At 39.9% G+C, this 24,306-nt stretch overlaps 1 protein-coding gene across 3 annotated transcripts in view; it reads right to left on the minus strand.

Moving 5' to 3' along the window:
• Positions 1-24,306, minus strand: part of adgrb3 (adhesion G protein-coupled receptor B3) — a 113,069-nt gene that overhangs the window by 8,620 nt on the left and 80,143 nt on the right. For all 3 annotated transcript variants that reach the window (XM_056394648.1, XM_056394649.1, XM_056394650.1), the window contains exons 15-22: positions 23,767-23,869; positions 23,133-23,176; positions 12,189-12,315; positions 10,986-11,089; positions 10,722-10,824; positions 2,984-3,134; positions 1,023-1,092; positions 546-612 (exon numbers count right to left, since the gene is read on the minus strand). In XM_056394648.1, coding sequence (XP_056250623.1) covers positions 546-612; positions 1,023-1,092; positions 2,984-3,134; positions 10,722-10,824; positions 10,986-11,089; positions 12,189-12,315; positions 23,133-23,176; positions 23,767-23,869 — 769 coding nt within the window. The remainder of the gene's footprint in view (positions 1-545; positions 613-1,022; positions 1,093-2,983; positions 3,135-10,721; positions 10,825-10,985; positions 11,090-12,188; positions 12,316-23,132; positions 23,177-23,766; positions 23,870-24,306) is intronic.

Below are 24,306 nucleotides of genomic sequence, written 5' to 3' on the forward strand. Positions count from 1 at the left end.
ACTTAGTGATTTGCCGAATCACATTGCTTGTGTCATTTTCTCTTTACAACCATGCAAATACAACATGATTCAATTACTCCGGTAAATTAGATTTTGTGCAAATCTTATGCATAAATACTTTATAACCTCACAAATACATGAAGCGCCATTATGGTGAATGAAAGGGAATTGTTTGAGCGCATTGCCTGATGGGAAACACATGAAACCAGAGTGTCTTCTGCCTATTTCATAGCAATATTTTCTTTAATTTAACACAATGAAATGGTAACGCATTGACATTCTGCCATCACTAAAACTACATTATGGTTTGTGTGCATATTGTTAATTTGAAAAGCAGCAAAATGTCAAGTTTTTACTATTACTATTATCATAATTATTCATAAGCTATGCAAGGTTTTGTAAGTTAAGATTTTGCTTAAACAGGACAGTTAAAACAGATTTTTTTAATTGTATTTTTTTCTCTGTTGAAAATCTAAATTTCTCTCGTATTATCAGCATATCATATTAAAATGTAAAAAACTGGATATCTGATGACTGAAACATACCAGAACAACAGCAGCTGCAGGTCCAACAAAGGCATACAGGAGCCCACCCTCCAAAGACAGCCAACAGCTGCAGGGAAAGCAGGACAAAAAAACAGTTTACTCCCACCATAGCATCAACATCCAAGTTAATGGCGCACACCAGCACACGATTGTATTTCCCTTGATTGTCAGGGGAGATGTGCCATATGCTGCAACTCTACTTCCAAAGTTTCACGGGGTAATAAAATGCTAAAGAGATTTTAAGCAGTGTTTATGCATTTGGTATCCAGCAGGGATACAACTCAGACAAAATTGGGGTCTTGCTGCGCTATTTTGAAATTTGATTAGGTTCATGGGACTTTGTTTATGGCACTGTTTAGGATAAGTAAGCCACTGCAGACGCACTTAATCATGACTCCGAAGCGTTACCATGAACCCACTGCATGTGTGCTGAATAATACATTCAGATAAAAAAAAAGAAAAGAAAGAAAAACTTACTATAAGGGTGTCCCATAGCCCTTTGTTTTGGTGAATCCCATTGAAACAGCAACCACTAAAGCTGGTAATCCTTAAAAAAAGAGAAAACAATCAATAGTTATTCGAGCGGTTCTAGTTGCTTCGCAGCACTGAGAGCGTAAACCCACTTCAGAGAAACTCGGCCTCTGTGCTTCCCAGTCATTAAACAAAGTGCAACTAGATTCACTCCATCGGAGGCCGTCGTATGAGACTATACAATCATCGGAGAGCATATCATCAACAGTATGCATTTCAGTAATTCTATGAACATACTGTACAGTATTCCATTAAGTGGCAGGAGAGAACATACTGTACTGTGCTTTGACAAAATGGCAGCAGAGCATTGAGTCCAGAAAACCACAAAGTGAAATTTCATCACTGTGCTGTAAGAAATTTCACCACCCTCCACACTTTCTATGTGAAGGAATGTTTTTTTGGGGTTTTATTTTTTATTTATTTATTTTTTTTTGCTGTATGGCTCCTCATTATGGATTGGTGTAATGGATTCGGTCCTTACTACTGTGTGCTCAGAATATTAACGCTTTTTTCTCTCGGAGCAGCGCAGGCAGGTGCTATTGATGTAATCAGTTTCCTGGAGGCATGAGGCGAAGACCCTGTGGCCATCCAGTGCCTCTCTGCAGTGCTGAAGAGGTAAAGAGTGCCGAGAGTACACAAGCATGTCATAAATCACCTGGCAAGCAACAGCCTGGCGGAGACGCTGCACTTCAAACAGGCTGAATTAAGAGACAACAGGTAGCAATGTGCCACGCGCCGTTTAAAAGAAATCAGTTTGGAAAACATTTTTATCTTCTTGAATACAGGTGGTAATCTGAAGAGTAGTTTTATTTTCAAGTCACTACATGCAAAAACAACACGCATATCATGAAATGCATTTTGAATGTCACAAAACAATACACTGACTGTCTCAATTATCATTAAAATGTCTGTTATGGTGTTCTGTAGAAATCTATGTGATTGTAGAACAGCCTTTGTCCATTTTTTTTGCAGCAGGCAGTGCCACTGCAATGACTAAGAGAGCCTTGTTTGTTGCTAGGTAACAAGAAGAATGAGTGTGGGCTCTTTCATAATCAAATTGATTTTTTTTTTTTTTAAAGGAGAGATTTCTAGTAGTCTGTAAGAAAGATACCGTTGGATGAGGATTCATACTGACATTTATCAAATGAAGAAAAAATTTTAATCTTTAAAAATCTCTTAGATATTTTGCCTACCTGTGTGTATTGACAGTGCATACACTGTAATTTGGTACTTGATGCGTAATTGTCATTATTCTATTTTTCTGTGGTGTGATATTGGAGTGCAGAGATCACAGTGTGGGAGACAGCAGGAACTTCTTTATCTAAGACCCAGCTGCTTAAAATCTGTCGCAGTATAGATAAGAAATATTTTCTATTGACTGCATATTGCTACCTGTATTTCCTTTGTGATACATGACATTTTTACAGGTCAGTGTTACAAATGATTGAAAATTGCTGCAAACCATTTACAAAACATGTATAACCACACCAAAGCCAGAAATTCAACACTTCTTTGAAAACATTTCATTTTCCTTCACTCTTTTTTTTCTGAGGGTATCAGATAAAATGTACTCTGCTGCAGTGTAAATGCTCAACTCACACCCTCTTTATCAGACGTAAGGTCATTGCAACCTGCTATGGGAGAGCCGCACCAGTCTGTCTCCCCCCACTGCTCAAGGCCGGTCCATTTACCCAGCCCTCAGAGAGCTTGACTGGAGCACAAAAGCATCACAACAAAGAGCCTGATAGGATGAAGATCTGGCTGCCCCACAGAGAGGATGAGAACAGCGGACCGCGAAGACAGTTACTTGGAAAGACACCTAAGCCAGAGACCTTGAGATAAAATGGCAGCTGCGAGGTATAATGGGAGATAATGGAGAGGTTTAGGGAAACATGCTGTTTACTTACCCCAGCCCAGACACAGAAAGCGCTTGCGGATGAGCCTAGTCCGAACCTTTCCTGTCACTGCCATGTAGGACTGCCAGGCTTCTGTGAGGACCCAGCAGAACGATGCCAGGAAGAAGAAGTGCAGAAAGGCTGTTGTCATGATGCAGACGCCCTATTAATACAGAAAAAAAAAAAAAAAAAAAAGCATCAGGACTGTACATTCAAACTTCACATTCACAGAAACGCAGCTTAAAAGCAAACCACAGCTAGTATAAAAATGGAGGTGCAGCTGTGACACAGTCGCTCTGCATAACAGCAACAAATGCATCAGATTCCACCACAGATTCCTGTAAAGCGAGAGGCTCCCTGCAGATACACATCGATTTTATTGATATTTTGTCATATCCTCGAACTATTCTTGCAGCACCGACAGTCTAGACCATCCACTGAAGTGCCATCCTGTGCAGTGAATGAAACAAAGCGTCAGTTTGAACTGCAGCAGCAGAGGTGGCAACAGTAGTAGAGATCAGAGCCAGGCTGGCTGACACAGAAAGCCATGGCGTAGCATTCCTCTGCACTAACCCTCATTAGTATGCTGGGGATCCCACCTGGAGGCATGTGAGCCAAGGTCAACTGTTTTACACAGAGAGGAGGGCGAACGCACCACAACACCGCTCGAATGACACGGAACGCACACAAGGCGTCGCAGGCGGCAGATTGCATTCAGGGCCGACAATGTAGCGGCACTTTTCAGCTTCATTAGCTTGTCCATCTTTGTTCCACAGAGAGGCATCGCCAAATGGGATTGTTTAGGCGAGGATTAGGAACAGAGAAGTATCCTTAAGAATTTTGTCATTGCACGCTGACATTTGTGAGTGAGAGGAGATTAAGCTTTTTCTCTCAGTTCAGATTGTTTGCAGTGTGAAGCTGTGGTAATCTGAGTGATACCGCACATAGAGGGAAATACTGAAATGTATCATCTCGTCCCAGGGCGTCCACACCATACTGTGAGATCGCCCGTACACTTTACATCCCCACTGAGAAAACCACACTAAATCCATCCATCCCCTGTAGTGTTCATGGGGTTCATACAAAACAATAATCCTGCATTACCTCATGCCCAGGAAGTGGCAAATTCTGTTTACCTACACCCACAAGGGGATATAATTACTGTACTGTAAATGTGGATTCAGGTAGAAAACATTTATGAACATTCATGTCAGATGTGTTCAGGTGCAGTACGCATGCTATAATCCCATAATATATGCCATTGTGGTGACATAAAAAGGTGAGAGCTACGTTAGTGTAATAAGTGTAATATGAATCAGTTTTGGCAGATTCCAGCCTCTTAAAATGTACCTCTATCTGCCACAACCTTTTTGACCCACTGTGACAGTCAGCTTTGACATTGTGTATTTTGGAAATGCAGAGATTCATAAATTTGTGTTTTTTGTTTTTTTTTATTATTATATGCTTATAAGAATTGAGTTATGTGTGGAAAACTACATAAATCACATCGAAAACAATTCAGCTTTGGTGAAACATTTAGTTTGACTTATGACACTTTTAGAGCTGCTAATGCTACAAAGATGAAAGTATCAAAGCAACACATCAAATCAAAGCACGTGAAGTTCCCATGACACATTGCCACCTGTTCATGTGGTAATTACAGGTGTGTACAGCTGCTTTTGCAGATATCCCACACTGCTAGAAATCTTCGCTTAATAAGCTTTGAGAAAGCAATAGCATTTACGGTGCTGGTGCTGTATCATAGCTACGTACTATATCTCCGACTTCTCAAATTTTACTGACTTTCCAAATGAATTTCTGAACTGTATGTGAGCTGTATGTTAACATACCGTGGTGTCGTATGTGATTATTATTGGATAAATGTGACAAAACACTGAGGAAAATCTTATATTAAAGGAAAAACAGTCATGACAGAGGCAACACCATATGAGTCAGTCACATACAGTAGCTGTACTCCATGTAGAATCAACTCCATGGCTAAATCTAGTGTTGCTGTTGCTCATGTGCTGCTCAAGGTGCTGAAAATAGAGCCTGCCTTGTTTCTTGTGGAAACAGGTCATATGCAGCCGTTATGTTTCACAGTTCACTTGGGTGCCTATACCATCTGATCTCATTAGTCCTCGAAAATAAAAATAAAAAATCTGCTCGTTTGAAAAGGTGCGTTATGATAGCAGTGTAGGGATGTAGGCAGTTGTACAAAAATTAGGTTGAAACCTAGAGTTCACACTGCCCTTTAGAAAGGAAAATGCCGGGAGATGTTGAGCGCACTGTGTCAGTATCCATGGAAACAGAGGAACTGAGGAAGGGACCACATTAAATCCTTGCAGAGCTGATAGACATGAAGGTAAGATTAGGGGGTGATGGGATGTACTTCATGCCAGTTCAGTAATGGCAGTTTAAGGTCAGGACAGGAAATTTGAAGAATTTCTTTCTGTGGCCTGACTAAACTGTGACTACAGGTCTGGACTGAGCTTCAACGCTCTCTCAGAAATTAAGAACTGAAAAGCTAATTTGCCATAAACTGTTGCACACTGCTTCACAATGCCTCAACAGGCTGCTGGAATGAAAGTACTGTTGAAGTGAAACCTAAAATGGGAATTCAGTTTAGCTGAGAACGTTCTCTTCATATTTGGATTAAACCAAAATTGACTTGGTGATTAAATTAAAATTCCTTAGAGGCATTTTTATTTGCCAATCACTATTCATTACTTAGTTATTTGCATTATTTACGGATTCATTAACTGGCTGCATAAGAATGCAGCAAACTTTCATGCCAGTTAACAGTGTAACTTTTAAATACATATTTTTACTATTATTTCAACTGGCACTTAAACAGATCTCAGAATTAGCTTGCTGGGGGAGAAGCACATTATTTGCACTGTGGCTACGGTTCTGTGAAGAACTGAACCAAGCCTTACAACATTACTTTTATCTTCCCCACCTTTCTGAATCAGTGTGGGAGGAGGAGGCTGAGGCAACAAGTGCCCCAGTGCTTTATGCAGTAGGTGTTTGGGTGGAGGACAATAAAACTTCAAACAGCAAAGTGGTGGTGGTGGCAAAGTGTTGTTGAACCACAGAGAAACACTTAACAAAATGCACCGACTTCACACAATATAGTCAGAAAATGGCTATTTCTACTTCCTGTTCCGTGGATGTACCTTGCACCAACCTGAGGCGAACTTATATTTATCCGACTTCTACTTCTGCCTACTTTACCTGAATATGTAACACTCTTAAGGCTCTAAACAATGCGTACATTATTCTGCTGAACCTCACCAGACGATTCCTGCTTTTATAAAGCCTATAACAACAGTTTGGGAAAGAGCTGCATGTTGATAGCTGTTCACAAAATCATTGAGTTACAAGATTTACCCTTTGATTTTTTATTTTCTTTTAAACCTTTAGATATTTCGTTAAAAACACATTTCATTCTCTGTTATTCTTGAAACTAATCAAACTCCTCAGTTCTTGTGATTTTCAGATTGGTTTGCCATTTTTACTAAAATCACCAGATAATGTTCCAGCTGAAAATATATGAGGTTGAATTTACTAACATCATGGCAATCATTGAGTACATTTAATTTAAACAGAGAATGTTAAATCTCTTAATAATAATAAGGATATCAATTTTTTGACAAGATACCAGCTTTGATAAACCCACCGTGCTGACATGACATGCAGCGTTTAAACAAAAGATGTTCTTTTTTAATCTTCCAATGCATCAGGAAATTTAGGTTTTCAAAAATCTGAAGCAGGTACATTTTTTTGTTGCTCTTTGTCTTAAAAACTTTGTCAGCTCACAAAGCTTAGTTCTGACCAGATATAGCTTTATGGCACGCTAGGAGCTTAACGTCACAAAGACTACTTAGCTTGCTAGTATTTCAATAGGAACAGTGACTAAAGTGACATCTGCATTTAGCTCTGTGGGACAGACTCCTTCAACAAACTGCACAGAGAGGGATATTACAGTAGGGCTGCGGTGCATGAACCCCTTATTATGAAGATAAATGCATGTTGGAGAGTTCAGTGGTTCAAAAACCATATAGGCGCTGTTCTATAGAGATGTAGAAAAATATGTGATATGGTCAGATGAGTCATCCTTCACAAGTGGGCGACTACATGTGTGATGTACACCAAGAGAAAGGTATAGCTTTGAATGCTTGATCCCTACAGTGGTGGTTACGGTGGCTCTGTTATGCTGTGAAGGACATTTTGCTGGTTTGGTTTGGGTCCACTTGTTCTCTTAGAGGGAAGGGTCACTGCAAATCAATACAAAGGTGTTCTGAGTGGTCAACACCCATGAGAGATTTAGGGTCAGAAAGAGTTCTCCAACACCATCATCCAAACACCAAATGAGGAGACATCTTTTGGAGGGATGGTGTTCATCCCTCCAGTAGGGTTAGGAGACTTGTAGAATCAATGCCAAGGTGCATTGAAGCTGTTCTGGCAGCACGTAGTGGCCCAACACCTTACTAAGACACTTTATGTTGGTTTTTCCTTTGATTTGTCACCCGTCTGTATTTCCCTTGGCAAAACCAACAGTGTCTGCTTCTCTTTGTTTGTCTTCTTTCCATAAACCAAGATGAACAACGACAGAGGACAAAGCAAAAGCTAAGACAGGCAAAGGTGACTCACTGACTTCCTGCTCCCAGAGGACACCTCTACAGCAAAGAGATGATTTCTATTAGACGATGAGCCACTCTGAATCCACAAACAGTGGAGCCAATTATATGCACTTCTTACAAGAGTTGGAGGAAAAACAAGCGAGGCAGTGTCAGGCAGCATGGCAATTAAACCCACACAGGGGCTATGTTTTCTCGTCTTACTGGCCTACCACTCAAACACTGGATTCAGACGTATTGTAGAATACGTCTGATCAAACAGATGACATCTCTCTCAAATATTATTACTACAGGAAAGACAAATTCAACAAAGGAATAATAGTAATAAGTTCATTGTCCTTGTTTTAGATAAGGCACCACGGAGATCAACAAGACAGAAACGGCTTACTAACTTGACTAGTGCGACAACAACGTATTTTGCTATCGATGATGAGGGGACGTAGAAGAGAGCAATATTAGCATTTATTTGGCGTCATGTTTCTGGCCACCTGATAAATATCTCCTTTTAGCTCAGTTTATGGTCTCCACCCATTCCTGAGGGAAATAATTGTCTCTTTAGTGGCTAAATCCTTAAGTATATTCATCAGCTACTTGCTACCTTCATCTGGAACAGGTATACAAGACAAGATACTATCCCTGAAAACAGCTGCTTGTTGCTGCTGCTGGAAACAAGGGTGATGAGAGCCATCAGAGTGAAGCGGTGAAGCAGTAAAACTAAAACGCAGTGAGCTGAAAGAAGCTAAAATGCCCCATAGAGCTGAGGGGAACTGCTGAGTTCAGGGATAATTCTCCTAGGGTTTTCACTTTCATTTTACACACAGTCATCTGATCCATTATTAATATAAAAACACTGATAAGCTCAGCCTTTATGTTCAGTATAAATAACAATGTTGGCCCATTATGAATAAATTAGTCGGTGCAGCTTTAATTTGGCACCCGGTGAGTCAGTTAAGGTAGTTTGTCGAGTCACTCTGAGAGACGCTGAAATGACATCTCCAGTATGTCAGTGGATTTTCTCAAAACCACATAATCTCTCTGCAGATTTCAGAGACAGATATCCTATTAGAAGCATGCCAAGTGAGTATTCCATGTTAAGTGGTGGTCCTCATAATCAAGACAGGAGATGACTGGAGCCCTGATTAAATCTGACAAGGCTTCAAATCAGCTCAGCTTTAAAAATGCCCTGAAGCTTTGTGCATCCATAGTCTTGCTTACTACTGTGTGCCAGATATGTAAGGGCCAGCAAGGAAACAGATGAACTTATCATGTGTGAAAGCTGTTTGTTTTTGTTATTGTATGCGATTAAAATGGTCTTCATAAAATTCACTAATTCAGATTCTGGTTACGGTTTTGTTCACATTTAATCTGAAACCAGACACTGTAGGTTTACGAAACACACTTTTGTTCATCCATCCAATGCTGCTGATTCCATTTTCACTGAACATGAGAAAATTAGTAGGAGGAAGCATTTTGGTCAGGGTCTGGTCCAATATGAGCCCCCAACTGCTGTTAGGCCCATCTGCTCCCAGAATAGGTCATACATATAAGCACAGTGTAAGCTGCAAATGCTGCACAGTGCATTTCTAATGATGGAATACCCCAGACATATATTTTTGCGGGTTTAAAAGATTTTTGGCTCCGTTTTACATGTGCTGTAACTCAAAAAGCTAAAGAGAATGAATTAATAAGTAGCAGTGGGACAAAATGAGATGAGGTGGAAAAAAAAACACAATGTGTTCCATACAAAAGGTACAGGTATACTGAGAATATGGTTACACAATAAATACCTGTGTAATTGGACAATGTGTCATTCTGTAGTGCTGCCAAATGACTGAGAAGTGCATCTGTGTGGGCAGCTTGTAAATCCCAACCCCTGTTTGCCAAACAATCTTTTACATTAGCCACTTGTTTACTGGCCAGTTGCGAACCCGGACAGAGGAAGTGATACATATTTATTGGAGGCAGTCCTTCTTTAACCGTGACAGTTATCCCTTTGAATCCTGCTGACTTGATCTGAACCTCAGCTCTCCTTGACATCTGAACAACAACAAAAAAATGTTTCTTATCCCCCTGTGATGGCTTTGAGACATTCTAGTAATGAACACTACACGGCAGATCCAAGTACGAGATCTGCTTTTATCCTCCAACCCAACTTTGGAGCTGCGCTTTATTGTCACCATTACACGATCCTTTTGGGGCGGCATCACAATAATTGAATTAGTCTCTGATTGACCGGCGCTCTATGTCTCCAGGTGTGCATCATGTCTGCCTTTCTGCTCCCACGCTGTCAGATCTCCTTAACTGCCAAATGCCTTTTCTGACTTGTTAATGATTGCGGTGCTTCATGTTTGAGCCACAGCAATAAAACCAGCATCATTATTTCATCTCAAAGTGATCTGACTGTCCTTTTTCAGTTTTTTTTAGTTCTCTTTATAGCACCACACTTCTAATTGCAAATAAGATCATCACTGTCTCAGTGCCAACAGATTGGGGTTGTCTCAAGTTTACTAAAGGACAATGAAACACCTGTGTAAAGACCAATGGTCCTGAGCCAACACAGAGAGGAGCTACATCTCATAGAGGCATTAGAAACACTTTATTTTCCATTTGGATGAAATATGAAAGGCAGAAAATGAGTCATTTGCTTGAAAGAGACTATTATCTAACTGTTATATTCTTGTTTTTATGCTCTCAATGACAGAGCTAACATCTGGTATACAAAAGGCACTATTTTGTAGATTAAACATCTTGCAAATCAAGAATTAGATTTACTACTGATTCAAATCTCAGCTTTTTTAAAATAAGAGAAAGGTTGATTGATGTTTCTAAAATTGATTGAGAACAGGTGGATCTGATTTGAGTTCTGAGTTCCGACTGTTGCTTGTATTTTAAAATCACTAGTGCTCTGTACCACTGTGCAGCTGTCACAACACATTTTATACATTGCATGTACACACCTACCAATCTCAAAGAAATGCTCACAAAGTACTGAACTCTTCAAGGCCACAGTGAAGTGTCACTTGGATCTTTCCACTGCACCATTATCTTGAGTTTAACTCTTTGATGTATAAAACACCCACTAGAATGAATCCTTAAATCAGACTTACCACATTGTGGGTCTGGGTTTGTCCAACAAGGATCAGTATGTTTGAGCAGATTATCGATAAGCAGAAGTTGAGCAGGATGATGGATCGTTCAGAGCGAATATATCTAAAGAAAAAAGAACGATAAAAAAAACAGCCAAGTCAATTTGTTGCTGGGTATTCAGTCAGAAAGGCTCGACTGTTATAAGATGACTAAACAAATAAGATGTGCTGAATAAATGCACAAACTTAACAACATCATCATGTGGTTGAAGCTCATGCCCTTACCTCCACAGCACAGCGTAGATGACTGCCAACGTGATCAAGGCGAGGCAAGACAGACCACAGCCAACTATCAATGTCACAGATGGGACCCCTGAGTACTCCATGGTCTGTGGAGGAGACAGAGCAAGACAAACCAGTCAGTGGGAGGTTGGATGTGGTTCATGCAGGACAGTAAATCTTTATTGTTGCCCAGAGAGGAAACCAATCAAAACAACCACTGTCAATCTGAATACTCCACGGTGGGTTCCTTAATGTACTGGGAGCTTTGAGGTGTATGCGTGGGCTTGAAGGTTGTTCAGATAGATACCCAAAACTTTCCACCTATCTGTGCTGGAAACTGTATTACAAAACAATGAATGGGCGCAGAAGCAAAGACACTGAAATCTAGAATAAGTGCTGTTTTTGTTTGATTCTGTTTTCATTTTGTTTTTTCCGGTCACACAAGAAATCATGTAAACTGGCCAATCATAGGCCTGCAATTTGGAGCCAGCTTTACTATAGTACTAATTCAGACAATACATACACTTGTCTTGAGTGAATCATCGCCAAAACATGCACTTTTATGTCCAAATCAATGTTTGTCATTCTGTTGTTGAATGGTTCAGGCCTTGTAGAGAAGAATGTATTAGATTTATTTGTATGATCTAAATTCCTGCTAATGCAGAGGCCACAGTGTAAGTACTCCATGTTCTCAATGTTAATTACTTTATCTTCTCACGAAATTACAGGCTTCTGGTTCCTTTACAGAAGTCTAATTTCAGGACATGAGAATGAAAACATGGTGTAAAAATCCCAGCTACAGAATCTGCTACAGGTTTTTTCTGATGTCAGAGAAGAAAACAACATAAAAATGTTAAATATGAAACTTTTTTTTATCCTTTATCCCAAGCCACAATGTGCATTTGATTGATGAGAAGAACAGACACTGACACACAAGCATCAGCATGCACACACCCTCGCGCGTGCACGCGCGCACACAGAGTTATCTAAATCTATGTGCAAACTAGAAAATATCCCCCACAATCTCCCCTTACCGCTGAATTACTATTTAACGGGATTAGCACACCAAAGATTCAATTTCCATTCTCACCAGCACACACACACACACAGACACACACACACACAGACACACACACTCAGGCAGCGTTTCTCCTTTACATTAGCCTATAAAACCCACAGTGAATAACAGATCAATAGCCTACTTACTATTTCTCTTGGTTGCTGAGCCAAAATGGCGAAGGTAGATACACGATCACATAAGCATTTTGTATGGGATGCATCTGTGAGCACCGTTTTACATCCTTTTGTGGACCAGGCTCCCCAAGAATCGTTCCTGCAAGAAGAAGGCAGAGGCAATTAGAGGTTTAATTCCAGCGGTGGCACGACTCCACAGGACTTATCGACATCGCTTCGTGCTTTTTATTTCATTATTCATTTGAATCGAGAGCTCTAGAGCCGTATAGACTGTTACATAAAAAAATAATAATAATAAAAAAATCGCGAATAGACACATCGACACGGCTGTCGTGTGGCTACACGCAGCATTTCAGCTGGAGCAGATAGAGAGGCAGAGACACGGAGGAGGGGGAGGACGCACGGAGCTGTCCAAGCAGACCAGTGCTGATTGATTCGCTATACGCAGACAAATACACAACAACTGATAACAAAACACCATTATTCCCTCATAATGCTTAGAGATCAGAGCGTTTCATATTTACCTGTATGTCTCTCTGCGTGATTTTCTATTCCTCTAGATATTTTCCAAACGACTGTATTCCTCTTTTTTTCCCCTCTCAATGCCCCTGTTATCCTGCCTTTTTCCTTTTCGCTTGATTTTTCCCCCTCAGCTGTTTTAATTAGCAGCTTTTGAATGCTTCCTTAGGGGGATTTTCACCCTGGAAACGGTGGACAGCATCAGACTGATACTCTGTTCCTCTCTGCTGGCGTGAGAGGGGGAGGCTGATACAATGAAAAAATAAACGCACGCTGTCGCAGGATCTGTTTATTCGGCTGCAGGTCTGATGATATGACGGGAATAAATGATGTTTTTGGATTATTCCTGAAAACCATTTTACAGGAGAGTTGTCGCTCCTCGGTGTGGAACGCTTTAGAAAAACCACTGCAGAACTAATACCACCCCGCGGAAGCAGCACGAATGGTTGCAGCCAGTCCCCCACTTCACACCACTAGTAGGTGAAATGAAAGGAGCGTCTCTCTTCCATTTGTCATTCGCCCCCACTCATTTTTTTTTTTAAATCTGCAGAAGAATCATCCTCATTGATTACATATCCCACGTGAAACTTAATTGACACCACACATTGATCATGACTGCGGTCAGAGTGCAGCCTTTGCCGCAGCACATAATCTTACATTAAGATTCGTGTCACAAACGCTCAAGCAAGCACCTGTTGTCCTGCAAGACACCTTGCTGTCTTTCCACTCCATACAACCCCTCCTCATTTCAAAACAAACAAGATTCATACCTTTGATTTAGGACAATATAAAGCTCACTAGCAGTTGATTTGTGTGCCAAGTGGCCTCTGCTGTGTGAGGCAATCCTGCTTTGTCATTTGATCAATATGGCAGCAATATTTATCATTCCTGGAAGGGACTGTGGAGCCAGTTGCAAATTTCCAGCCAGGGCCAACCACAACTCTAGGCTGTCTGTGCACAGCAATAAAACAATAAAAGAAACCCCCCCCCCCCCCAAATTCTCTTCTCTGCTTAACTGGGTTTTGACTGTTTTGTGCAAACAACTGATGCATGTTTTTGCTTTGCACCCAGACTGCATGCACACAGCTTTTATTTCACAGTGTGGCACTCTCATGAAGCTTTAACACGTTTAAAATGAAAAGCAGTTCATCAGGAAAAAATGCCATTAGTATCAGAATAAGAGCTTCATAAACTGCGTAAACTAAATGCAGTGAATGACAATAGTGTTAAAATGGCCTTTAATACACAGTCATTATAAAGGTAACGGTAGGAAGCCCATTCACTCTAAAGGCAGTGGAAATATTTCACAGTAGAAACTGCTGGGCCCCTGAATCACATCTTAAAGGTCCATTAGAACATAATGGATGCGTCATTCGGCCGACTGAAGTTTTCAAGGATTTATCTGTTGGCTTCATAAAGTAAGGTTCAAACATTGACATTTCACAGTAAAAAGTAAAAGTAAAGTCTGCAGTGAGGCTCTCCAACAGGTCCTCATAGGTGTAACACTGTTGAGGGACACTTAATAATATGAATAAAACAGACACTCCAAGAACATCTATTAATGACACTGATGGCACAGTAACGTCAGGAATATTCTAAGATAATTTATATGTGATAATTGAATTTCTTCGACTTAGAGGCCAAATGAAAGAAAGATATAGAAGTAAACAACATTGCTGGCAGTCACAAGGGTGGCTAAAATGAGGCACCTGTGGGTGCAATAAAAACCCCAGTTTAGTACCACAATAGGAGCCATGTCTGGTTAACTGGGAAAAGACGGCTTTACAGGAGTGTATGACCTCCAGTCAGTGATAAAAACCATGTTGCCGACAGTAGCCCACAGCTCTTTGAAGCATTGTTGGATTTTTTTTTTTTTTTTTTTTTTTTGCGGCTACACCTGCCTCAGGAGCAGAAAATTGTGCAAAATTAAGCTTCACTTTAAGCACCATTTGTTGCAGCTTCCCATCAGCAGATGTGCCTGACTAACTAGTGAGCTTCCAATTTTGAAACAAAGATTACATTTGGTTTCTGCCAGCCTAAAAAACTGCTGTGGACTCGGCCAGACCCCAGAGAGAAGCTGCAGACTGAATGTTCTTTAAAACTAGCTACTGGGGAGATTGAACATGAAGGAAACCAACATTTCATTGTGGCTTGGGCAAAAAAAAAAAGCCAGTGAACACATCCTTTAATAGTATAGTACAGGCTGCAGGCTTCTCATTGTTTGAGGTAATAAGAAAGGCAGGCCATGATGAAGTCGCTGGGTGACCAACAATCATCCCACCTTTCACCCAGCTGCCCACATGACCTCACCCTTTGAGTTTGGACCTGCTACACTCTCAAACCACAATTGTCACATTCAGGAGCAAACCCTCTCTCCAATGCACACTTTCTTTCTTTTTGTGTGATGTGACTGAGAGTATGTGTGATGCCTGTTCTCCTTGATAACTTTAGGATGAATCCACCGCTCCCCGGGTGAGAACCCAGTCCTCGACATGATGATCTGTTTCTAACTTTTGACTTGTTAGATGTTTGCCTCTCTTCTGTGCCAGTGGGAGAAGCTGACAGGAGAACAGCCCGGGCTGGGGATTTATGTGCACCATGTTTGATGTGTTGTTTGACCTTATCGGGGCTCAGTGGCCCTAGAATATAAAATATCCCAGAGAGAAAGTGTCAGTGTTGATGCTAACCACTGTGAGACTGATGACACGACTTCTGATTGTTGACCACTTCCCATCCTCGCAGTGATGTTTTTGACAACTTTGTATTAAAACTTCCTAGATTTGTGACAGATTTGTGAAATTTGTGACAGAATTTGATTGTGCTCCAATTTGAACATATTTAGGTGTCAAGATAAGTGACAGTAGAGTGACACAAAAAGTCAACAAAGCTTGAGGCACATTCAGTATTTAAACCAGTGTGTCTAACTGAAGCAGAGATAGACAGTTGCTAAAAAACAATTGGGTTTGTGCTCCTTGCTTAACTTTGACAGATTGAGTTCCTCCAGCCATAGAGATCTTATTACAGAACCCATATCTTATCCACATATCCAAGCAGTGCACTTTAGAGTCAAACAGTGAAGCTCTGTAACCTCATGATCGTCCGGCTAAACAAGATGGCGCGGCTGTATAGACTAGATGTCCAGACTAGGTTGCAGCCTTTCAACCTGTGTTGCCCTCACACATCAGTCATTTTAGCACAAGAGACTGATTTGCTCACAGTATAGTTTCCCTGGGATGAGGGATAACCATCCAAAAACTGCTTTAAATTCCTGGCATGCCCACGTTAGATTAGCCAGACACTGGGCTGGGGGCTTGCAGAGTGTCTAAGGCAATGCACTTTAGGCAATTTTATAAAGTCTTGATAGACTGACACACAATGACAGGCAGAGGAGGGCGGGGGCAATGCTGGGAAAATATTCCATCCATCTTAGATCTCTTGATGACGGGCAATTTATATTAGCTTGTCGGCCACACTGCGTGCTTTAACTGAATAAAAAGAAAATGAAAAACGAGTGCCTATCTTTATGAAGATCTTATTAATCCTGAGTGGGACAACACTTTCAAAAGGAGATAGAGAAGCAAAAGAACCTGCAGCTTAGATTTGTTAGTGACAAATCGTGTTCTATCCCAGGGTTTACATGTGATTTATCCCAACTCACATCCTGTGCTCTCTCACACACAAACACAGCAATACCTCCCGCTGTCAGCTAATGCGTGGTTAGTGCCCGTCATGGGTCCGTGCTGGAGCGAATCTTAGAATTACTGTAAACATCCTGCCTGCAGACGTCCTTTTGCACCACACAGTGATCACTAAAGTGGACAACCAGAGGTCCCGAGCAAAAACCACAAGCGGTTTGATTTCATTATAAATGACTCCACCAGAAATAAAGAATGCAACGCTCTCACCGCTATCTTCTCATCTGCAGCACGCACAGTTTCCATTCAAAACAAGTCGAAAAACAATACGAAGGTCCCTGGGACTAAATCTGATCAAGTCTGTGGAGCAAATGTTCCTGTTCGAGGGTCTGTGACGTGAAAAAGTTTGACAACTGCTGATCTCAGATATGAAAATGTCAAAGAGGCTTGACGTCAAAGAAGGAAACCATCACTCTCAACAGAATTGGAAAAAAGGAAGCGAAAATCAAATACAACTTCAAGTGAAAGACAAAGCTAGAGATTAAAATTCTGAGCCATAAATATAAAGTAATATCACAGGTGCACTCACTGTTTATACGACTTGTCAATCTTAAGTAGCCTTAAACATCGGTAGATTAAAAAGTTGTCCCATGAGACACATATCAGATGTAAACTTTTAAGGGGAGATAACTTTTATCAATTACAATCCGACTCCAGCTTTACACGCATATGGCATCAATAATTACAATGTTAACGTTACTTTCTCTCTAATGCAATGTACATTACCGTGTGTCGTGTTTATACTGTAATTCCCCTGACCTGTCACATGGTGTAATGTTATATGTAAAGGTCAGGGGTGGTTGCAGAAGTTCTGCATCTCAGCTTCAATTGTGAGGCCACATGAAGTAAGTGACTACCACTAACGCGTCAGGTGCTGATGGTAGATTCTTGTTTCTACTTCAACTAGAACCCAGGTGATGGGAGAACCGCAACTCGCAGCAGAGGTTTCTCTTGGTTCTTCAGCGTTGCCTCAGTCGGCAGTGTTTAGTGTGGCCTGTTTGGCTCGTATCCAGGATCTCCAGATGTTTGTAGAACCTAAAACTGCAACATCTGCTTCACCTACCTTGGCATGTAAATGATTAACAGGCTTTGATTCCACTGGTAACAGAGTATTTCTGGGTATGAACTGTATAGCACTAAGTAATCTGAGATATAACCGCTGTGTTGAGGTATTTCATTAGTAAAAGAAGAAATACAACATTTCACTACTCATCAGCTCAGGTAACTATATGTGTGTGTTTTAATCAGCAGGTTTTCTATTAACATAATCCTTCTGAAATGATCTTTGAGTAGTTTGTCATCATTGTCCACTCATTTCAGAGGAGTTTCTTAATGTTGTGTACTTGTATTATTTAAAACATTGCAATTAAACACATCATTAAGCTGCTTTGTGCTGCATGGTCTCCGGTTCAATACACTCAAGTAGAAACTGTGCGACTTTAAAAAGAAGATGCATTTAATCCTGTGGTCTGAGTCTCAGCACATTTGCCATATTCTACTGTAGTTATGGCAAATGTATCATGCATGTTTGGCCGTAAAGATCTGGATCTGTTTGGTTGTACTGTACCGTAAAAGGAAAACTACATATAGCAAGAGCATCATAGTAATAACATAATTTATTACCTTCAGAGTGCTTTGGAGAGGAAGCAAAAAGATTAAACATGGGGAAATAAATCTGAAAAAATGAAAATGAGGTGCAGTGAATGCGGCAGTCAGTGAAAATCCTGGGTTTGAAGATGTTTTAAAGAAGGGCTGAGATGCCGTTAATCCTGCTGTGGCAAGCTGTTTCAGGATCTACAGGTTCCTCACTAGTAGAGGTTGTCCCTTTCAGCTTAATGTCTGGCCTCAACAAGACTCTGCTGGATTATCGAAGAGGGGATGCTAAAACATCTGTGATTAAAAAGTCAGAAAGACACTCATATGGCTTTCCACGCGCTGCTTTACAAAGATTCAGAGGATTTTTTTAAAGCGTCTAATTGCAGGAGAATGCCAAAAGGAAAGAACTAGCTTGTAATGTCATTCTGTAATTTTCTTTTTCTGCAAGTTTAGTGGCAGTGTGGAATAACTAAAGAGCCAGGATTTATACAAGTGATTACAGCATTGAATATGAGATTAATTAATCTTTCCAAGCCATTTAAAGAACGAGAAATTCTGAGCTCAGACAGGCTGATATCTTATCTGATTTCAACTCATGCTGGACTCGCAATAATACTACATTTTCAAGAAAGTGTAAAATAGGGCAATATCTAGATTGATGCCATTTGCACCCAGGTGTCCATATAGCCAACAGTGTTATCTGCACCCAGGTCCAAGCTAACCTAATCACACTGCCACTGAAAACTCAATTTAATAATAATAATAATAATAATAATAATAATAATAATAATTTAAAAAACAAGATAATAAGTCAACTAAGTCTGAAAATATGTAGGTGTGTATATGTATAAGTATCAACTTTTGATTTCACATGGGAGTCAAACCCCAGCCTCCTGGGATCCTGTGCTTGATGGTGTTTAATAAGGTGTATGGCACTTAATTATTAAATGGCACATTGCAACAATTGGCGCAGGTCTGTACTTCCTGTAAAAACAAGGCGCTCAGGGAGCCATTGGTGTTCCATACCGGTGTAAATAGCCGAATAGCTGCCGTGTGAGTGTGTTCACCCGGGTGCAAACAGACTCTGAATTTTTATTTTTGAACACAAAAGGAAAGATAAATCTAAAATGGGTTGCATTTCGTGTTTTCCCCTGGCACACTGGTGGGATATTGGTAATTTCAGGCTTGTTTGAAAGATGAAAATATTGACATTTGGAAGAGTAATAAAAGTGTATGCATCTGACCTGTTTACATTTGGTGCTGTGGAGCTGCAGACAGAAGAGCAAATGAAAAAAAAAAAAAAAAAAAAAAGAAGAAATTTTGGCTCTCTGGACGCCCCACTGTTTTATTGTCCACAACACAAGAGTTGCATATCAGCGTGTTTATTTATATTTCTGTCTCATTCTATACTGCATTTATTTTCTTTACTACTTTAAAAGGTGGTCACTGAGCCAGCCAGGTGCCACAGACTATATTACAGTTCTCTGGGTTACACAATCATCAAAACATGACAATCCCAGGATGCGCATGTCATTAAACCGACAATTGTGGCACTGATGGGTGAGTAATTTTGCTTATTTTACTTGCAAAGAATAAGAAGATTGCTTGGGAACTAATTATGCTGTCAAGACTGATTTCTGTTCCAATATTAAAAATGATGAACATATTTTTTTTTTCTTCTTAATATTGCAAATTATCAGTGGTGGAAGGTTTACTCAGATCCTTTGCTTATGTAAAAGTACTAACATCATAATTTGAAAGTTTTACATTCATCATTGTACTTGCTAAAAGTACAATATGTAAATGCAACATTATTTAAACATGTGAAAAACAAAACATACTTATAAAACTCTGCAAGGGGACATTCTCTATATGATTATGTATAATATTGGATCATTTTCACTGCAGTAAAAAAAATTGCACCATTTAAATGTAGAAGGGGTTAAGTTGGAGCCAAGCGTAATGCTTGAGTAGATTTACTCAGATTGATCATTTGCAGTTATGGAAAGTAACTGAGTATGGCGATGCTGTATGCAATCATGGTTCTTATAGTCTCAACAAAAATAATGTATATTTTTATCATCATTATATATTTTATCATTTTATTATTATTATTTTTTAACTCAATATATACAAACTACTCAATACTGGGAGAAAGAACTGCCCTTTCATTGTTTTTCTGAATTGTTTTGCTGGCTAATTTTCACATTATATAGATGAATTTTAATATATCAAATTATTCTCATTAAATCAGTGCCCTCATTTATTTGAAAATATCAAATATAAAAAACATGAGAAACTCCTGCAGTGTCTCTAATAGATCCAAGCCTCCCCTCTGCTAAACAAGAACACTATTTTGTTAACTGCAAAACTAGAAATAGTTTAATTTTAATTTAATAGTAACTTGTTAAAAATTCTCCCATTCACTTTCTCTGCAAAATATGGGGCATGCACAGAAAATCACAATTCATATGTATGTATGTATGTATGTATGTATGTATGTATGTATGTGTGGATTCTATGATGACGAACAGTATGTTCTCGTCCTCGTGTTGTCACATAAGAATATTTATGCCACCCCTGCGGTGAAAGTAAAGCAGCCGAGACTCAGGTGTGGCAGCTGTCTCAGCCGCACAGCTTCACTGTAGTCGCCTCCAGTGTTCGGCTCAGTGTTCTCATGTTCTGTGTCTGGACCACGACGAGTCAGTGCGACGGCAAACACAAAGGACACAGCTCTCCACTTGTGAACAACATTTTCATTCTGCTAATTGTTACAGTGAGCACTCTCATTTGGTTTGAGCCAACATGGCTGACAGATGGTTTATTACCCCCTCAATGAGTCCGGAGAGTGGCTGCTACTCGGTAATAGGACGAGCCAACTGTTTGAAATGAACAAGATAATCATACCATGGAGTCATTCGGTGGTGCTCTGATTAAAATGACTGAGTGAAAAGCAGGAAAAATGCTGATATTAAAACACTTGGTATGTGAAAGTCAGAGAAAGAGAATGGAGCAGAGTTGTCCCAGTTGTACCTTTGCTGTTCAAAAATAGACCAGTTGCCCTCAAATACCATGATAGAGGACAGACCATGCACAATTCACATGCTAGTTCAAAGCTAGCTGTTGCCTAAGCTGGTTCATCCACAGCTGCTGTTAGGTTTCCCACAAGTAAAGCAAAACTGAAATCTAAAATATTTCCAGTATCCTCTGCTCATCCAACTTGAAACCACATGAAATCCATCAATAAGTGCACATGAACTATAACTTAAAAATAATTTGTTTCTAAGGGTAGGATTGTGTTGTAACAAGCTACACAGTAAAGTGTTATGTAGTGTTATTCCTGTTTTAGAGAAAAATAGATTTATTAATCCAGTTACCTCTCCAATCTACCCATTTGAACACCAGATTGATTTTGAAGTTGTACAGATTATGATTTCAGTTCCGGTTGCTAGTGGTAACAGTGAGTAGCTTTTAATAACACAGCCTTGAGTTGGGTTAAAAAAAAACACACATATCGACCACTGGGGGAAGCAAACACGCCTTGAGCAGCTACTGTACTTTGTCAGAAACGCAACAGAAGGAGAGCAACTCCTGTGTCTGTTTACTCAAACCCAAACAAAGCAGGAGAGGGCTCAGCACAATGTCGTCTGACAACCACATGTGTTCTTGCACATTATAGCACGTGACATGCAGGTACCTGCACTTGTCGTTTGTACCACCTCCAATGCACATGTATCGTTTGCTGTGAATCCTGTGCATGGGTATGCAATTTGAATCCCTTCTAGTGACAATTAAAACTATTATATTTAGAGAGACAATTACAGAATGGCATTACACTGAACAGCTATTGCTCAAAAACCGCTGCCTATGAATAGTAATACAAATAGGGTTTGCTATAATCAAATTTTTAAGGCTTATAATTAATAAATAGTTCACAGCTATTAGCTATTATTCATTTTTCAATATAATTAGTAAATAGTCGCCTCCCAGCTGAAGCAATGAACAGGCCTCATTGCAACACAGCAAGAAACGCTGACTTTCTCGGGGTGAAAATGCTCCGACAACTTTGGTTTTAACAAGTGACACTATAACAAGAACATTGCTGTCAAATGTTAACTGTGCAAGAACAGAAATCATTCCACTGCAAACGAGGTGACAAGCATCACAACATCATACTCTGGCAAAACAAGCCCAACTTCAAAGGGTATGCATCAGGCAGCCGACTCAAGTTTCAGGAAAGCATTAATGAGGTGTGTAAATGTGTCGGGTGTGGACAGAATAATGAGAATGTGTTATGGTACGGCATCATGTGAGACAATACAAGAACTTTTCTTGATGTGTAAATGTTGTTGTTGCTGTTGTCTATGGTTTTTATTTACCCCCATGATCATATTAAAGGTTTTCAGTTTTTGCTATGTTACATAATTCTGCGGTATTTATGGCTGCTGGACTGCTCAAGCACTTCAGGCAGAGACTGTGTGACCTGTTTGTATCTCTGGAAGTTTCCTTATCAACATTCAGAGGAGAAATAGGTCCTCTGAAGCCATCGCATACATTTAATTTGTGTTTAATTTAATATCCTGTATAGTGCAGCTCACCTGTATGAACGTCTGTAACTGTGATACAAGAGTGAATTTATGACTCATGAGTGACTCACATTCAGTTAAAAGTCTTGACGAAACCATGACAACATATGGTGAAGTCAAAGACACAGAAGACTGAAAAACTCCATCAAACTGAATTACCACTGGCTTAAATTAACACGTGTCAGTCAGTATTGTCAGTCATCATACAGTATGCTACATTTATAACTGGGTTTTATCTCACAGGGTATTCCTATTATTCTGTCCACCAAATGATAAGGGTTTAAGTGAAGTAATACTACGAGCCCTGTTGGTTCAGTTTCCCCAGTTCTCTTGCTTGTTTGCTGTGCTATTATCCAGCTTCTTTGCAAAGTGGTGTGCAAGAGAAATGTGTTATGTGATTTTTCAAGATAAAGGGAAGACGCACACAAACCCAATTTCAGAGGTGTAACAAAGAAGTAAAGCAACGACTGGGTAATATTGAAAACAATATTATTACCTTTATGTTTAATAGAATAACTGAAAAACAAAAGTTACTAAATTGAAAGTGCATGCCCACTTACATTATGGTGCTGTCCCACAGTGCACAGTAAGGGTGCATCGTTCCCTGGAAGGCAGAACAAGGACAACATTTTTACCAGGTAAAATATGACGACAATTGATCATCATTATCATCACCACCATTATGAACCAACTGCATATTTGTATTGCATGCTATGTAGATCTTTTGAAAATGTGTTTCATTCATAACACAGAAACCATAAATTGGATGTGTATTACACTACCTCACACACACACACACACACACACACACACATTTGCTGACCCGTTTAGACTTACATGCACTTTATATCCAAGATGAATAAAAAGGCCTGGATCATAAAAGGGATTGTCCTTGTAATTATCTGAGTGCAGTGCACTCTCCTGATACCCGGGTGCTTGCAAATTAATTATCGAGCCAATTAACCGCCATTGTGTGCTGGCTAATGGGAGATAATATGTGCGGTGGTCATTGTCACAGAACATTCAGTCAACAGATAAAGAACTGCGACGTTGAGAGGGCAACCTTTCATCTTTCATACCGAAACTAACATGAAAAGCATTATTCATATGTAAAAACAGGATTTTTATCTGCTGATCTATATGAAGATGTCAGTTACTAATGATCAGAAATGAAAGAATGACTGTGGTGCTTACGTTTGCCAGGTGAGCCAATTCAATCTCCAGGTGGGACTCCGTTGCCTTGGGCTCAGGTCTCACAGTCACAGCAATGACCTTGGAGTTCACAACTGTGTGGTTCCTGAGTCGAACAGAGAAGCCAAAATAAAACACTAGAAAACAAAATCTAATTTCTTGAATTTTTTTCTGACACACACTTCAAACACTGAACAACCTATTTCACTCCAAGACCATGTGGTAAAGGAGAGTCTCCTGTTTGATATACAAGCTTAGCTGTGTTAGCATCCCTATGAATGTTACATTAGCGTTATGGATATTAAAGATGAATATCGTACAATATTTCCAGTGTTCAAAGCCTTAACCCTGATTTCACTTCAAACACCTGAGGACTCTTTTTATGCTCTGTAAAGAAGCATTAACACTTAGATTGAGACACTTAAAAGGATTAGATTTCAGTGCTGTCAGTGAGACTTATGTGGGATCTATAAGGAACGCTGGTATTAAAACCTGATTTGGGGTTTCTGAGAAGATTTTGTGCACATATTTTGAATTTAAAGT

This window comes from Seriola aureovittata, chromosome 14, assembly GCF_021018895.1.
Source record: "Seriola aureovittata isolate HTS-2021-v1 ecotype China chromosome 14, ASM2101889v1, whole genome shotgun sequence".
NCBI lineage: Eukaryota > Metazoa > Chordata > Actinopteri > Carangiformes > Carangidae > Seriola > Seriola aureovittata.